This window comes from Pan paniscus, chromosome X, assembly GCF_029289425.2.
Source record: "Pan paniscus chromosome X, NHGRI_mPanPan1-v2.0_pri, whole genome shotgun sequence".
Taxonomy (NCBI): domain Eukaryota; kingdom Metazoa; phylum Chordata; class Mammalia; order Primates; family Hominidae; genus Pan; species Pan paniscus.
In genome coordinates, this window is record NC_073272.2 from 68368259 (window position 1) to 68382696 (window position 14438).

The 14438-nt window shown below is 52.5% G+C and overlaps 1 protein-coding gene across 3 annotated transcripts in view; it reads left to right on the forward strand.

The window, feature by feature from the left end:
• STARD8 (StAR related lipid transfer domain containing 8) overlaps window positions 1-8825 on the forward strand; it is a 78056-nt gene extending 69231 nt beyond the window's left edge. For 2 of the 3 annotated variants that reach the window (XM_008970005.5, XM_008970009.5), the window contains 10 exons: window positions 113-1542; window positions 2138-2311; window positions 3177-3336; window positions 3837-4035; window positions 4452-4662; window positions 4963-5077; window positions 5338-5562; window positions 6542-6759; window positions 6861-7037; window positions 7221-8825. In XM_008970005.5, coding sequence (XP_008968253.2) covers window positions 113-1542; window positions 2138-2311; window positions 3177-3336; window positions 3837-4035; window positions 4452-4662; window positions 4963-5077; window positions 5338-5562; window positions 6542-6759; window positions 6861-7037; window positions 7221-7338 — 3027 coding nt within the window. In that variant the 3' untranslated portion in view covers window positions 7339-8825. The remainder of the gene's footprint in view (window positions 1-112; window positions 1543-2137; window positions 2312-3176; window positions 3337-3836; window positions 4036-4451; window positions 4663-4962; window positions 5078-5337; window positions 5563-6541; window positions 6760-6860; window positions 7038-7220) is intronic. The other variant, XM_055106379.3, reaches the window with a different exon arrangement.
• The last annotated feature ends 5613 nt before the right edge of the window (window positions 8826-14438 follow it).

The following is a 14438-nucleotide window of genomic DNA, read 5'->3' on the forward strand; positions in this document are numbered from 1 at the left end:
TCTCAGCCAGAAAGCAGGGCCCTTCACCTCAGAGTCCCCCAAGAGTTTGGAAGCAGAGAGTGGAGTACAAGCAAGGACTTGTGGCCTGGGCTTCTCTGACCTGATCCTGCAGTGCCTTTCCCAGAATGAAGACTCAGAAGAGGAAGAGCAGTGTACCATCAGTAGCCACTGGGCCTTCCAGCAGGAAAGTAAGTGCTGGTCTCCTATGGGGTCCTCTGATCTGTTGGCCCCACCGAGCCCTGGCCTGCCAGCGACCTCAAGCTGTGAGAGCGTCCTCACCGAGCTTAGTGCCACCTCTCTGCCAGTCATCACCGTGAGCCTACCACCCGAGCCAGCAGACTTGCCCTTGCCAGGCTGTGCCCCCAGCTCGAGTGACCGGCCCCTCCTCAGCCCCACCCAGGGCCAGGAGGGTCCCCAGGACAAAGCCAAGAAGCGCCATCGTAACCGTAGCTTCCTCAAGCACCTTGAGTCTCTGAGGCGGAAGGAAAAGAGTGGCAGCCAGCAAGCAGAGCCCAAGCATAGTCCAGCCACCTCAGAGAAGGTCTCCAAAGCCTCATCTTTCCGCAGTTGTCGTGGCTTCCTCTCAGCTGGATTTTACAGGGCCAAGAACTGGGCCGCCACCTCAGCCGGTGGCAGTGGTGCCAATACTCGGAAGGCCTGGGAGGCCTGGCCTGTGGCCTCGTTCCGGCATCCTCAGTGGACACACCGGGGTGATTGCCTGGTGCACGTTCCTGGGGACCACAAACCAGGCACATTCCCTCGCTCCCTGTCCATTGAGAGCCTGTGTCCTGAGGATGGACACCGCCTGGCAGACTGGCAGCCAGGTAGGCGGTGGGGCTGTGAGGGGCGCCGGGGCTCCTGTGGCTCAACGGGCAGCCATGCCAGCACGTATGACAACTTGCCTGAGCTATACCCAGCTGAACCTGTAATGGTTGGGGCTGAGGCTGAAGATGAAGATGATGAGGAGAGTGGGGGCAGCTATGCTCACCTAGACGACATCCTCCAGCACGTGTGGGGGCTACAGCAACGAGTAGAGCTGTGGTCTCGGGCCATGTACCCAGACCTGGGGCCTGGAGATGAGGAAGAGGAGGAGGCCACTTCATCAGTAGAAATAGCCACAGTTGAGGTCAAATGCCAAGCTGAGGCTCTCAGCCAGATGGAGGTTCCGGCCCATGGAGAGTCCCCAGCCTGGGCCCAGGCTGAAGTCCAGCCAGCAGTCCTGGCTCCGGCTCAGGCTCCAGCTGAGGCTGAACCATTGGCACAGGAAGAGGCTGAGGCCCCGGCCCCAGCCCCGGCCCCGGCCCCAGCCCAGGACAGTGAGCAGGAGGCACATTCAGGCGGGGAACCCACCTTTGCCTCTAGCCTGTCTGTGGAAGAAGGACACTCCATTTCTGACACTGTGGCCTCCTCCAGCGAACTTGACAGTAGTGGGAACTCCATGAATGAGGCTGAGGCTGCGGGGCCCCTGGCTGGACTCCAGGCATCAATGCCCCGTGAACGGCGCGATTCAGGTGTTGGGGCCTCACTTACCAGACCCTGCAGGTGAGAGTTTGGGTTGGGATGGGGCGGACGCAGGGTCTCCTGTTCTCTCTCTGTCTCTGAAGCTGATTTCTCAGTCATGAGGCCCAGGGCTAAGTGCTTGGGGGCTGCGTTATCCCCTCACAGCCAGCTCACGAGAGAGAGTACAGGACTTGGGAATCCAGAAAGTTAGGTCCAGAACCTGCCTGTGCTGTGGCCTTGAGGAAATGATGCTCTCCTCTCTGGGCCTCAGTTTCCTCATCTGTAAAGTGAGGGAGGATGCTAGAGGAGATGGTCTCTGGTCCCCAGCTTTGCCCATTCAGGGTTTCTTGGAGCAGCCCCTCCACGGTAGTCTTGGGATGGGCAGGGGTCTTCACTGCTTATTGGCACTAGATGGGCCTGAGCTCTGTGCCACCCTCCCCAAGAACTTCTTGGCCCCTAAGAAGCTGAGTCCAAGCTTTTTCTACCCTGGGGCCTCAGCAGCAGCACTAGAAAGTGTTCCCAGCTCCCCGCATTTTTTCTTTGGGGAGAAAAAAGGGGACCACAATAACACCTTTTCTAAGGTTTAGCCAAACCTGCTCCTCTGGGCTTCTCCACCCCTCTCACCGCCCCCCACCAGGAAGCTCCGTTGGCATAGCTTCCAGAACTCCCATCGTCCCAGCCTCAACTCAGAGTCGCTGGAGATCAACCGGCAGTTTGCAGGCCAGATCAACCTCCTGCACAAGGGCTCGCTGCTGCGGCTTACCGCGTTCATGGAGAAGTACACTATGCCCCACAAGCAGGGCTGGGTCTGGTGAGTGGCTCCTGGGCCATGGAGGGTGGGGAACTGCTGACTCAGGTCCACGTCCCCAGGCAGGGTCAGCCCAGGAGGTGGGTGCAGGCAGGCAGGGCCCACAGGCCAGGGGAGCGGTGAGATATGCCAGGAGGCTGGAGGGGCTTGGTGAGGCTGGGTATGGGGCAGAGGACCTGAGGTCCTCCAGCTGTATCTTCTCCATCCCAATCTCTGTGCTGCAACTAGTGAGATTGTCCTAAAATGCAGCTGTGGTTGTCACTCTCCAGATAAACACTTTTCTCTGGCTCCCCATTGTCCAGATTCCCTCCCACCATGACTCCTTCCTGTTCTGGTCCCGCTCCATCCTTCTGGCTCTTTAGCCTACCGCTCCTAAGCAACCCCACCTTACAGACCAGTGGGACCAGTCATCCTTCCGTGAACGTGCTATGATCTTTTTCCTGCCTCTTTGCCTTTGTTTGTGCTGTGCTCTCTGCCTGGAATGCATTTTCCCCATTTCTCCTCTGGGACAATGCCTTCCTATCCCTCAAGAGCCTGCTGAGTTACCATGTCCTCTCCGAAGCCTTCCCTAACTCGCTAGGTACAGTTCCCCTCCCTCAGTGGGTCTTCCCCTAAGTTCTTGGCCTCCTACTGGCCACATGAGTTGTTACTGCCTATTGACACAGTTATCTCCTTGGCCAGACTGAGAGCTCTCTGTGTTCCTCTGTGACTCCCTGGGGCTGGGCCCAAAGCAGGTGCTCAATGAGTGTTGACTCTGGGGCAGTGGTGTGTGCCTTACCCCCCTCACCCCACCTGATCCTCTGAGACTGCAGGCAGAGTCTCCAAACTGTGTTCCCCCTATCTGATCACTTGTCATTCTCCCAAACAGGTCAATGCCCAAGTTCATGAGGAGGAACAAGACCCCAGATTACCGGGGACAGCACGTATTTGGGGTGCCACCCCTCATCCACGTGCAGCGCACGGGCCAGCCACTGCCACAGAGCATTCAGCAAGCCATGCGCTACTTGCGCAGCCAGTGCCTGGACCAAGTGAGCCCTCGTGGGGCAGCCTGCCGGGAGATGGTGCAGGGGTGGGGTGGTGGTGGGCATTGGGCTGAAGGCTGAGGAGCTGGGGAGAGGAACTGCTCTGGCCTTCCCCCTCACTTGGGCTGGTCCACCAGAGGCCTTTGCTGTTCTCAGCAAGGACCAGCAAGGATGAAACTCCTTTCTACTCCTTATGCCCAGCTCTGTGCTACCTTCTTTCTGGCCCAGGCTCTGTAGTCCTTATCTTCTGGGAGCCTGAATTTGCCTAGATCCACCTTTTTCTACTCATCTCCACAAAAGCATCTTTTTTCTTTTGTCCTGAAGCTGTAAAAATCCTTCTCTTTGGTTTTCCCATTTGTCTCCTACCCTGCCCCTCAGGAGGCCTGATAAGCTTTGAAGTCTCTGGGATGGCCTAGGCTCCTGACACCCAGTCCAGGGCTGGCCTCACAGTCTGCCTCCTACTCATGCATGTTTTCCTCACTCCCTCCCTCCCCTGCATGGAGTAGGTAGGCATCTTCCGCAAGTCTGGGGTCAAGTCCAGGATCCAGAACCTGCGTCAAATGAATGAGACCTCGCCTGACAATGTCTGCTATGAGGGCCAGTCAGCCTACGACGTGGCTGACCTGCTAAAGCAGTATTTCCGGGACCTGCCTGAGCCCATCTTCACCAGCAAGCTCACCACCACTTTCCTCCAGATCTACCAGCGTGAGTCGCCCACTCCTATCCCCAACAACCTGCCCCATTCTCAACCTCCCTGAATCCCAGAACTTGTGGAAGATAAACCTGGTGCAGGCAAATGTAGCTGGACCTGTGAGCTGATGATTGGAACAGTTACTATCTGGAGTTGGAAAGGCCCTTGCAGAGAGACCATTCTGCTTCCCCAAACCCATTATATGGAAGGGTAGACTGAGGCCCTGAGGGAAGAACTACATAAGGTTACACTGTATGTTAGTAATAAAGCTAGATCAAGCACCCAGAGACCTCACAGAACTGACATTTTCCCTTCCCTCTCACCGCTCCCCTTGGGACTGCTGTGCCTTTTGCCCCCTTGGAAACAGGAGGCTGGCTGCTAAGGCCTCTGGGGAAGTAAGGAAGGCTCTTCTTCCATTGCTTCCTCACAGTCCTCCCCAAGGATCAGTGGTTGGCAGCAGCACAAGCCGCCACCTTGCTGCTCCCCGATGAGAACCGAGAGGTGCTACAGACCCTGCTCTACTTCTTAAGTGACATTGCCTCTGCCGAGGAAAACCAGATGACAGCAGGCAACCTGGCAGTGTGCCTGGCGCCCTCCATCTTCCACCTCAATGTCTCTAAGAAGGATAGCCCCTCTCCCAGGTGAAATGGTGCACGGCATGTCAGGGCCGGGCCGGGTCCAGACAATTTGGGCCCCACTGGACTTTTGGCTTTTGATGGCTGGCACTGCTGTGTCTCAGCCTCACCACAAGGAGTGAGCCTGACTCCTCAGGGGCCCTGGGCTGGTGGGATGCTGTGGAGCAGGGCCTTCCAAAAGGCAGCAGGTTGTTTTGTGGTCAGGTTTGGCAAAGTGGCTTCCTGGCAGCTAGAAGGCAGCCTGTCTGCCATCTTGTCTTGTGCTCTTGTGCCATCTCTCCTCTCACCACCTCCTGCTCCATCTAGGATCAAGAGCAAACGCAGCCTCATTGGCAGGCCAGGCCCTAGGGACCTGAGTGACAACATGGCAGCCACCCAGGGCCTGTCGCACATGATCAGTGACTGCAAGAAACTTTTCCAGGTGAGTAACCCCAGGCCATGGCACCTACTTACCAGACCTGGGGGAACCATCAGGCCTGACCTCGGTGCCCCAAGTCAGGGATAGGACCCAATTTGACACATACCCCTCAAGCCTATACCCCCAACTCTTCCCCCACAATGTTTCTCATCTACCTTGCTGTGGTAGCTGCACCTCTCCACTGCCCTTAACGTGAACCTGACAGACCCCATGGGGTCTCCTGCTCTCTGGAGCTGCAGCCCATTGTGTGTGTGCCCTCTCAGGTGCCCCAGGACATGGTGCTGCAGCTGTGCAGCTCCTACAGCGCAGCTGAGCTCAGCCCTCCCGGCCCAGCCCTGGCTGAGCTGCGTCAGGCCCAAGCTGCAGGGGTAAGCCTGAGCCTCTACATGGAAGAGAATATCCAGGACCTGCTGCGTGATGCTGCTGAGCGCTTCAAGGGCTGGATGAGCGTGCCAGGGCCCCAGCACACGGAGCTGGCTTGCAGGAAGGTGAGTGCCACACCACGGGTGGCTGCTATGGGGCTGGGAGAGCATGGTGCAGGCAAGGGGAGTCAGAGAACCCAAAGGAAGGAGCCGGGGAGGAGCTGCCCCCCGAGTCTCGCTGTGCCTCGGCCTGGTCCTTGGAGAATGTCAGAAAGTCAAGAAAGTACCTTAAGGAATCAAGAACCAAATGAGACCAAGGGAACTCTCTCAGGAACCACCTGCCAGAATGACCTTCCAAAAGCCCCGTTCCAGATACGATGCTGCTTTGATAGCCTCAACTCCCATCTCTCCCTGCCCCGCAGTCCAGCTGAATCCTTGCATTTGCACCTTTGTGCGGTCCTGCTGCCTGGACTGCCCTGACCCCAAGCATTACGTCTCCCGAGTCACCTTTAGCGACAACGGAATGTGTTCCTCCTCCATTCAGAACCTTCTGTCATGCCCCAGGATGGAGGGGATTTCTCTCTGTTCCCCTCTGGGCACTGGTCATGCTCTTTCCTGGACATGGATTCTGAGTAAGATTGCAAGCCTGAAGTGTCCTGTGTAAAAAAACGGTCATAACAAAACCTTCCATGTAGGATCAGGGTGAGTGTGAATGCCTGATACATACTAAAGGTTCTGTAAGTGGCAGCTTTTGTTGTGCATGTGTTTTACTGCCTGTGCTAGATGGCGAGCTCCTTGACAATCACCATCTTCCTGCACCTCCAAGCACTGTGCCCATCATGGTAGGGCCTGAGAGGCCTCTGAGAATGTGCGCCCCGTCATCTCTTTATGCTGTCTAACAGACTGAAAAGCAGACATCCAGAAAAGAGAGAGAGAGGGCAGGGAGCATGGGAGCACTGTCTCAGTCTGGCCAGCGCTAGCAGAGGAGCTCTGCAGCCTACCCTATTAAGCCTCAGGCCCTGCAGTTTGAGGCCTGGACTTAGGGCTGGAGTCAGAGTTCTCCAGCCCTGACAGCTGCCTCCATCCCCACTCCTGTGGCTCACAGGCACCGGATGGGCACCCCCTGCGGCTATGGAAGGCATCCACAGAGGTGGCAGCCCCCCCAGCTGTGGTGCTGCATCGTGTTCTCCGGGAGCGGGCCCTCTGGGATGAGGATCTGCTGCGGGCCCAGGTGCTGGAAGCCCTGATGCCGGGTGTGGAGCTGTACCACTATGTCACCGACAGCATGGCACCCCATCCCTGCCGCGACTTTGTGGTGCTTCGGTGAGGGGCTGCAGCTGCTACCCTTCTGTGCTTGGGGGGCCGGAGAAGTGGGGTGGAAACCAGCACTAGGAATCTGAGCCTACGTGTCCCTTCTCCAATAGGATGTGGCGCTCTGACCTGCCTCGTGGGGGTTGCCTGCTTGTCTCCCAGTCCCTGGATCCGGAACAACCTGTGCCAGAGTCGGGTGTGCGAGCCCTCATGCTCACGTCCCAGTACCTCATGGAGCCTTGCGGCTTGGGCCGCTCTCGGCTCACACACATCTGCCGGGCTGACCTCAGGTATCAGGCCTGGGACAGCCTGCTCGACCCCCTTGGCCTTGACCCCCTCCCCTGCCTCTGCCCCTGCTTTCTGCCCCATGCTATTGATTCCTGGGGCTGGGGACAAGTCCTTTCTTCCTTCTCCCTGGTGAGGGCTCTGGGGAAAAATCCATTGCTCATGCCTGGTTTCTTCTGCTTCCCTAGGGGCCGTTCTCCTGACTGGTACAACAAAGTCTTTGGACACCTGTGTGCCATGGAAGTGGCAAAGATCCGGGACTCCTTCCCCACCCTGCAGGCAGCGGGCCCTGAAACAAAGCTGTGAGCCTTGGGCTGGTCCCAGGGTGGCACCACCCAGGCCCCCTGGGCACCAAGGGAGCGAGGGGGAATAAGAGCAGGGCAGCCCCCTGGGTGCCGCTGTCAGGAGCAGAGCCAGGCCCAGGTGGCTCCAGCTGCCTGTCCTGTCCCCTTTCCTAAAGCTCCTCTGCACATAGAGGGGAGAAAAAGAGAATTTAGGTAACTCCACTCCCCCTTCACCCCCAACCCTGTATTCTACTCTCCCGAAGAGAGAAGAGAATCGCATGAGTAGCAAGACTGCTGCCACCAGCCACCTGCTTGTGAGGCCGCCACTTGGCATGAAGCCTCCACAGCTCCCCGCCTGCAGGGGCAAAGAGGTCGACAGCAATGTGTGATCCCAGCTCTCTGCCAGACTGAGAGGGCAAGCTGTCTTGTTTGCTGCAAGGATGCTTTTGAGGTTGGACAGGAGGTTCTGGTCCTGCCTTTGGGGCCAACGCTGGCTCTGAAGTGTCTTTTTCAGAGGAATTGGACTGGAGTGAATGGGCACAGGGGTGGAGCGCAGGGCAGCCCCAGTCACCACGAGCTGTTTCATTTGTGTAAATACGATGCTGAATTTTATGAGGCTGAGTTAAGAGTGGGCACTGACGGGCCCCTAATATGTGACATGACGATTTGGCATAGATTGGGATGTGAGAGTGGAGTACCTTCCTTTCTCAAGTCTCGAGATGCCAGTGAAACCAGTATTCCCTGACTTGGGTTTCACACTTTATCGACCACCCCATGGGGTCCTGTGTAGCCTTTGGCCACGCACTGACACTGCCCAGGCCAAGCAAAAGCAGAGTGTGGTTAAGAGACAAGGGTCTATGTCATCATCCCTTTTGCTTATGATAGTGGGCTAACATAACAGCCCCTTTCTCAAGCAGAGACCTGGCCCCTGGGCCAGCCAGATGGAAGGGCCTATCTTAGCCAGCTGGAGCTTAAGCCAAACCTGTTCTGTCCCACTGGCCAGCCATCTTTGCTCACGTGGAAATTCAAATGCCATTCAAAGGCCACTGGTGCTTTATTTTTCTGTCTGCTGAGTAAACTGAAATGAGATGGGTCCCAACCACCACTGTAATTTTCAAGCCTATTTTATTTGTACCTGTAAATACTGTACAGCTAATATATATATATATATATATATATATATATATGTGTGTGTGTGTGTATGTGTGTTTATAGAGATACACACACATATATACATACATATATATGTATGTGTATATATACACACACATATATACATACATATATATGTATGTGTATATATACACACACATATATATACACACACGCATTTGCACAGACACACACATATATCAATTCTCATGAGTGTATTATAATCTCTGGTGGGGGCAAGTGTCTGGAAGGCCTGAGGGGCACTTCAGATGAGAATGGAGAGATAGGGAGCCAGGTGCAGCAGGATCCCTCAGATCAATAAAGCATTACCAGAGATGCACTTTAACTGTGTGGCTGTCTTTGCTGACAATGGGCTAGGGACTGGGGACTGGGGTTGTGACTGAGGCTTCAGTGTTAGGGCTCAGAGCATTAAGCATTCACCCCACCCTCTGCTGAGTCCTAGCTTACCGGCAGCAGGACTTGGGTGAGTCCACAAGAGGAATGGGGAGGGCCTCAGCTCTTCTCTTTGGAGAGGGATTTGCAGCCAGGCATGGTGGTGGGGGGTGGGGCAGAGAAGGGGTGGAAAGTTAGCCAGAACTTGGGCAGAAGCTGCAAACCCCATCTCATGACCTGGCCACAAGCATGACCTCAGGCATCCTAGGGAGAGATGAGCCTGGCTAAGCGGCCATTCCTTCCCCTTCTAAACAGCTTGAATGAAGAGTGAAGTCCCAGCCCCAGGAGGCTTAGGGGGCCCTGTGCCACCTGTAAGCCAACCTAAGAGGTCGGAGTGCCTTAAGGCAGCCTCTGGTCTGGCTCCAGTGACCAGCAAAGCCCAGGGGGCTAGAGAGACCCTCTCATCTTGACTTCCCCAAAGGAAGGGGCTTTCCTCTATCATGTTATATGGCCATAAAATTCCCAGGCTCCGAAGAGCAGCTAGAGAGAAAGTCCAGGCTTTGGACGTTTGCATCCCTGAAGTGCTGTCAGTAGCCTGGGCAGGGAAGCCCTGCTCTCTGGGTACCTCAACCTCCTCATGGGTCAAACGAGGCCAGTCATACCTCTCCACAAGCCTGTCTCAGTAAGTGTTCAGGTTGCACCACCCAAGTCTGCACTCCGACCCGGCCTGAACAGTGAGGTGCCTGTCCAGTCCCGCTGCTCTATCGCCTCCTTCCATTCTCTCTTGGGTTCAGTTGTCCCTACATGCCTTGTCCTTTCTTCACTGCTGCCACCTAGGGGTCTTGGCTAGCCCTGGAAGTGAGTGAGGTAGAGCAGAGGACCCAGTCAGCCCCTTACCTTTGGGAAAACTAAATGGAGGTGCCTTGTGTGTGAGTATGGGCTGGGAGATCACTCTGGTGGTGCTGGGCTTAAGGGACACCAGTGTGATTTTCTGGCCAGTAGTTCCTAAGGAAGGCATTGGGGCTTTCTGGCCCAAGCACTGCCCACCTTCTTTTGGAAGGAGGTTGGTGGTAGGGTACAGAGGATGGGACTCAGCACTCAGGTGATGGTTGCTAGGAGATGGATAAAGAGGAGGGAGGCTCTTGGAAGGGCCAGAGAGTTCCCCCAACCTTGCAGCTCTGGACTCTGCTACCCTGACCCAGTAGCCCAGTGTCTGGCATTATGGAAGAGGTAGCTCCAAGTAGGAGAGCTTCTGTTGGGCCTTAACATCATCCTGTGTGAAGCAGAGCTCCCATCCCTCATCTCTGCCTACTCTACTGTGCCTCTAGATGTAGGAATGAGTTTCATGATGAGGTTGCCCAGGCCTCTCATTCCCACCCACAAAGCAAGCACCACCCCTGGCCATTTCTAGCCCTGAGTCTTGTACCTCTGCCCACCCCAAGTAGGCTTCATTGCCCTGGTGCCAGAGAACGTGCCTTCAAATTCCCAGCCCTGCTGCCCATAGTCTACTCTTGTGCTCTCCCTCACCCACTGCCTCAAAGAAGCCAGGCCGCAGGGGAATCCTGCATAGAAATCTAACAATCTGCCTGTGAGCTTCGACTATTGTTTCCTAGTCTCCAGTGCCCTGTTGCCAGAGTGGCTGAGGGTAGATGGTGGTCAGACCCAGGCTCAAATCTAGCTATATAATTTCCTGGCTGTGTGACCTTAAGTGGCACATTTAACATTTCTGATTTCCCTCTCAGAAAATAAGGGTAAGAATCATTTATATCTTGTAAGGTTGTTGTCAAGGTTAAATGAGCCAATAGTTGTGAACGTGGTTGCACAGTGCCTTGCACATAGCAGACATCAAAATATGGCAGCCCCCCGCCTGCCCCGTGTCTTTCCTGCCAGTGAGACTCCATAGGGAGAACTTGGTCCCCTCATCTGGGATCTCCAGCTCCAAGATAGTGAGGAGTGGGTGGGTTCTTCTCCCATCAGGACAAAGATGAGCAGCCAGCATCTGCCCATTGTCAGTGAAGACAATGAAGAAGCATGTTGCAATGGAGACTTCATGGGGGGACAGCACCATGCAAGTGGGCCCCAGTGGTGTGGATGGAGCAGAACATACTGGTATAGGCAAAGATGATGGCAATGACAGCCAGGAGCTTTACATCTATTCGTAACAAAGCTTCCGAGTTCCTTGCTCAAGGCCTGGGGGGGTGGGGGGCGGTGATGAAAAAAAGCCCAGGGCAGTCTGGCATGGAGATAACACAGGGGATAGGGCTGGGGCTATGGAGATCCAGGGAACTTCAATAGCTTATGGCCCTCACCCAGTGATGGAGAGGAGTCAGCAATCAGGGCCATCAACAGGGCAGGCAAACAGTAGAACTCAGAGACGGGCATGGGGACTCCATTGCATGAAGCTGCAGTCAATAGGGAAAAATGTCTCAGAAAGTGGCTTGGGGCTGGCAACCAATGCAATGCTTTCTGGGGAGAAAATCACTCGTGAGCCAGTTGGTAGCAGGGTCTGAATATTAGCTACCCACCAGGTGCCAAGGAGGCAATCAGAGCAACACTTTCCGCTTCATCAAGGGCCAGATAAACTGGTCAGGAAGCTGGCAGCTTGGCCCCTGCCCATTATGTCCCCATCTTCACTCAAGAAACTGGTAGAGTGGAATAGCCCCGGGCAGCTGAACTTGCACGTGCATCAAGCTGGAGAGGAAAGCAGATGCCATTGTTGCCATGGCAGTTGCCCAAGGGGCCACAGCACCAATGGAACAGAATAGAGAATGCAGAAACAAATCCACACACCTACAGTGAACTCACTTTTGACAAAGGTGCCAAGCACATACACTGAGGAAGAGACAGTTTCTTCAATAAATGCTGCTGGGAAAACTGGATCTCCATACGCAGAATGAAATGAGACCCCTATCTCTCTCCATATACAAAAGTCAAATCAAAATGTATTAAAGACTGAAATCTAAGGTCTCAAACTGTGAAACTACTACAAGAAAACATTGGGGAAATTCTCCAGGACATTGGTCTGGACAAAGATTTCTTCAGTAATACCCCAGAAGCCCAGGTAACCAAAGCAAATAACCAAAGCAAAAAATGGACAAATGGGATCACATCAAGTTAAAAAGCTTCTGCACAGCAAAGGAAACAATCAACAAAGTGAAAACACAACCGAAAGAATGGGAGAAAATATTTGCAAACTACCCATCTGACAAGGGATTAATAAACAGAGTATATAAGGAGCCCAAACAAATCTATAGGAAAAAAAACTAATCAAAATGGGCAAAAGATTTGAATACGCATTTCTCAAAAGAAGACATACAAATGGCAAACAGGCGTATGAAAATGTGCTCAACATCACTGATCATCAGAGAAATGCAAATCAAAAATACAATGAGATATCATCTCACCCCAATTAAAATGGCTTATATATAAAAGGCAATAACAAATTCTGGTGATGATGAGAAGAAAAGGGAACCTTCGTACCCTGTTGGTGGAAATTTAATTAAGTACAACCACTATGGAGAGCAGTTTAGAGTTTCCTCAAAAACCTAAAAATAGAGCTACCATATGATCCCACAATCCTCCTGCTAGGTATATACCCAAAAGAAAGGAAATCAGTATATTGAAGAGATATATGGACTCCCATATTTGCTGCAACACTGTTTACAACAGCTAAGATTTGGAAGCAACCTAAGTGTCCATCAACAGATGAATAGATAAAGAAAATGTAGTACCTATACACAATGGAGTACTATTCAGCCATAAAAAAAAGAATGAGATCCGGTCACCTGCAACAACGTGGATGGGACTGGAGATCATTATATTAAGTGAAATAAGCAAGGCACAGAAAGACAAACATCACATGTTCTCACTTATTTGTGGGATCTAAAAATCAAAACAATTGAACTCATGGATAGAGGGAGTAGAAAGATGGTTACTGTTACAAGAGGTTGGGAAGGGTAGTAAGGGGGTGGGTGGGGGGAGGTAGAGATGGCTAATGGGTACCAAAAAAAAAATAGAAAGAGTGAATAAGACCTCTATTTGGTAACACAACATGGTGACTATAGTCAGTAACAACTAAATTGTACATTTAAAAATAGCTAAAAGAGTATAATTGGATTGTTTGTAACACAAAGGATCAAAGTTTGAGGTGATGGATACCCCATTTATCCTCATGCAATTACTAGGCATTGCATGCCTGTATCAAAACATCTCAATTACCTCGTAAATATATATACCTACTATGTACCTACAAAAGTTTTAAAAAAATTTTAAAGAATGTTTTTGTTTGTTTTATTGATGGGATCACTTAAAACCTGGGGTTGGTGGGGAGAGAGCAAAATTCAAAGGGGCCCTTGGGGATTCATTACATGAAACAACCAGAATTTGTTATCTGGGGCAGTTGAAGGCACCGGACATAAAAACCTGCTTTCCCTTAGGCATTTGAAAGTTTAAAAAAAAAAACAGCTTGCAGACCACTACATTTGCCACATCTCAGGAATCAGGAAGCCCAAGTTAGGATCCATCACATCACAAGAGTATAGGATGGGCTCTGGAGCCAGACTGCCTGGATTCAAATTCAGCACCATCACTTACTATCTCTGTAACTCTGTCATCTTCTCAAGGAGTCATGTAGCTAGTAACCCAGGTGGCCATATAGCTAGTTACTCAGTCTGCCTCGTACCAGAGTGTGTGCTCCTAACTCCTCCAGTGGGCCTCAAACTTCAGTGGGCATCAGCATCACCCTAGTGGACTGTCAAAACATGGGCTGCTAGGCCCCACACCCAGAGTTTCTGATTCAACGGGTCTGGGGAGAAGCCTGAGAATTTGCATTTCTGACAAGATGTCAGGTGATGGTGATGCTGCTGGTTCAGGCATCACACTTTGAAAACCAGTGATCTATAGAGTGAGGAGGTTGATTATGATGACATAAATTTCATTCAACTGAATTCAAAGCAGAAGATGTTTGAACTCCCCCTCAGTCCCTGCAGACCAGGGACTCAGGGCTCAAAGGCATTACCACTTTCTATTATAGCTGCATGGCTTACTTATACTCCCTGAACTTCAGTTTTCTTATCTTTAAAATGGGAATGATACTACCTTATAAGGAGGTTATGAGTAGTCAACTTGATTGTTTCTAGCATTTGGTGGGTAGTTTCAAAGTGGCAAATCACCTGCTATTCATCTTGTTAGTAATACTGCACATCTTCTTTTGTTACGCAGTACAGAGCCCACTGCTAGGTTTAGGCAGAGATGAGCTCGGGAAGGAGGGTCTGTGGAAGAGGACAGAAAGGTTGCCTGTTCTGCCATACCATCCTCTGGCTCCAAGCTATATCACTACTTGGTCTCTGACTTTAAGGCTCTTCCCCTCTGAGACTCTCCTTTCAAGATCTTCCACTGCTCAGACCCTGATGGCTTGTGTTTCATTTTAACAATGCTGTCAATTCTCTTCCTGAAAACTACAGGAATCTCAAACTGAAATTCCTACAGGAACCAGGCAGTTAGCACAGATAAGCAAAGCATACTGGGTAAAGATCATAATGATTGCAGAGTTCGTACCCCATCTAAAGAGGGCAGCAG